General features: G+C 53.1%; 1 protein-coding gene across 1 annotated transcript in view; it reads right to left on the bottom strand.

Moving 5' to 3' along the window:
• The window catches only part of LOC104491634 (dual oxidase 2-like), a gene marked incomplete at both ends in the record, with an annotated part of 19,357 nt that extends 18,798 nt beyond the window's left edge, over window positions 1-559 (bottom strand). The window contains 1 exon segment of the mRNA XM_010134084.1: window positions 520-559. Within this exon segment, the coding sequence (XP_010132386.1) occupies window positions 520-559 (40 nt within the window).
• Between the last annotated feature and the right edge of the window lie 2,136 nt (window positions 560-2,695).

Raw genomic sequence — 2,695 nt, forward strand, 5'->3', positions numbered from 1 at the left:
TGTATCAGCATCAGCCTTTGTCAACAATGTATGCTGTCTTTCCCTTGTGATAATACTTACTGGATGTGTTTTGTCATTAGCCAGAAGCTCTGGTTCCTGGTTACAAGCTGTGTACGCACACAACCAGCAGTGGGTGACTCTCCCAACCTGCAGGCTCTGCAAGGTCAGCATTTGCCTCCGTTTTTTTACCTCATCACAAACTGAATCATCCCCATCTCTGGTAAAATGCCCCATGAGTTGGAGGAAAATCCTCTGAGGGGCAGAAACCATCCCTGAATCCCCTCCCGTGGAACCGTACTTACTCCCCAAGGTCCACGAGAGCAGCAGAACCGCGGCCCGACTCAACATAACCTCTGCCGGTTGCATCGGCCACCGGTTCTCTGGAAGCAGCGACCTGTGAAGGGAGAGAAGGAAGTAGCAGGAGCGGGTCTGCACGGAGCAACATCTCAGCTCCCTCTGGTGGTTTCTGCTGCCGACATCCTCCAGCAGCAGCATCTCCCGACCCAGAGCAGGTTTCACCAGCGGGACCTGAACCTGTAAAACCCCGGCCAACGCCTGCCTGGGAAGGGGGATTGCCAGCCACGACCAGCGAAGGCTGCAGGTTCTGGTCCTAAACGCTGCTGCCGGCTTTCCCTGCACAGGAACGCCCGGCTTGGAGTTAACTCCAGTGCTGGGTTTTCCGCTCAGAATGGATCTTTGCCCTTGTTCCAGCGCTGCGGGTGCGTATCCGAGGAGCAGCATCGTTTCAGAGGAGCTTTCTGGTGATGGGCAGCTTTCCAACTTTTCCTGCGATGCTCAGTCGCAAGCCAAAGAGATGCTTTCAGTCTCTTTTCTTTTCTTTCCATTGTTTTAATCAAAACCTCATTTAAATACCATCGTCTGCGCTCGCATTAATTGCGCTCATAAAATCAAGGGCTCATTGCCAGGTTGTGCACATAGTGAACTTCCTTCCACCAGAGACTTCCGCACGTTTGCCCTTTTGCTGTGGAAAATAAGCTGTTTCTCGAGAAGTGACATTTCCACATTCCTCCTCCATCGTAAGGCTTCACCTGAACTGCGGACCTCATTAAGTGTCATTACAATTTTTTTGCTTTGTTTGCTTTTCACAGCAGGGATTTAATATTAAATCACAGTCGAAATGCCTCTGCACCAATCGTGCTTTTGGTTCTGGTCTCCATATGTGTGGGAGCTGGGGCTGCTGAAAGCCTTGGAGCTGCTGGGAGCAGCGTCAGGTGGTGTTCCTGGTTCCTGGTCCCCCAGTGCCGCTCCTGTGCACCGGGAGCGTGCCCCCGTGGAAGGGATCCAAGAGCTCCTCCATCCCACAGCCCTCTGCTAAGCGTGGTCTTGTGGACATGAGGTTTGGGCCATGCAGCTGGTGAGAACCAGAGGCTCTGTGAGCCCCATCCCATAGGAGGAATGCAGAAGTCTAACCAATAAGCGAAGCATGGAGATGCCTAGGACCTCTGCCAGGAGCGGCAGAGCCCAGTCACCATCACCACATAGGACTCTCCTGCCAGAAAGCGCTCCCCATTGGAAGAGCCTGATCAAACCACTGGGGAGGTCTGCGTGGCTAGAGACTCCCTGAGCAACCTGCAGCAGCTGTGGTTTACCTGTGGGCAGAGATCCACGCGACCACCTGCACCGTAGAAAGGGAGCCCCCATAGTCTGGAGATAGCTCCTGCTCACTCAAAATGTTCAGAGTTGCAACCCCCAGCTAGAGCTGAGGCCTGCCAGTGCTGCAGAAGTTTTACCAGGGTTTCTCAGAAAACATGGGCGAAGCCAAGGCTCAGAGCATGTCACCACAGTCACAGCGTAGTACGTGTCCCCCTTCCCCTTGGGTCTTCTCACAGGGCTCCAGCAGAAAATGTGTTTTAAAATCCCTTCTGTCACTGAGCAAACATCCCATTTCCTCTCATATGGGAATTGCTCTTGACCCAAGCCACGAGATGACACACCCGTTCTCAAGCATTTTTCATCTCTCCATGGCCTGGCACTGAAACCCCACTTATTGCCTCGTCAGTCCAAGACTTTCCTGCCTCGACCATGGCCAACGTGATACAGTGACAGTGCTGGTCTTGCTCTGGGCAGTAGGTCAGATCACAGACTTCTGAGGGCCTTTACCACCAACACTGGAAATTCTCTTCCATGCCTCTAGGTTGCCCTTATGTCTTCCTACAGGATACTGGGCACATCGGCAGATCATCTTTCCCAGTCAAACCTCAAGAACTATTTCCCTTCCCCAGGAGCAGCTCTCCCTGGCACAACCTGGTCTGTAAAGGCATGAGGAGACATTGACACCACGTCTCCTGCAGGGAACCTCCTCGCAGGCAAGACTGAGTCACAGCAGTCCTTACAGGACGCACTCGAGAAGAGGAACAGGAGGATCTGGGCTAGGGAACCTCATGCCCAAGGAAGATAGGCGTCTCGTGAGTGGCACTCAGCTGTCCCACAAGCTCCTTTCCTGTTCTTCAGCCGAGAGCTCCAGCTTCATACACGCCTGGGTGTTGAGGACTGGTTGCCAAGCTTCTCCAGAAAGAGCCCCTGCTCACACACTTGCCTCCCAAATCTTTCAAGCCACCAGAGGATTTCTTGACATAATGAAACCTTGGAAGCCCATGGCTTCCTCTGCCTTCCTTGCTGAGGAAAAGCTTTGCAAGCTTGGATTAGTTCCACAGGCTTGTTCAGCTTTCCGGGA

The sequence above is a fragment of the Buceros rhinoceros genome, unplaced genomic scaffold (assembly GCF_000710305.1).
Source record: "Buceros rhinoceros silvestris isolate BGI_N320 unplaced genomic scaffold, ASM71030v1 scaffold9024, whole genome shotgun sequence".
Taxonomy (NCBI): Eukaryota; Metazoa; Chordata; class Aves; order Bucerotiformes; family Bucerotidae; genus Buceros; species Buceros rhinoceros.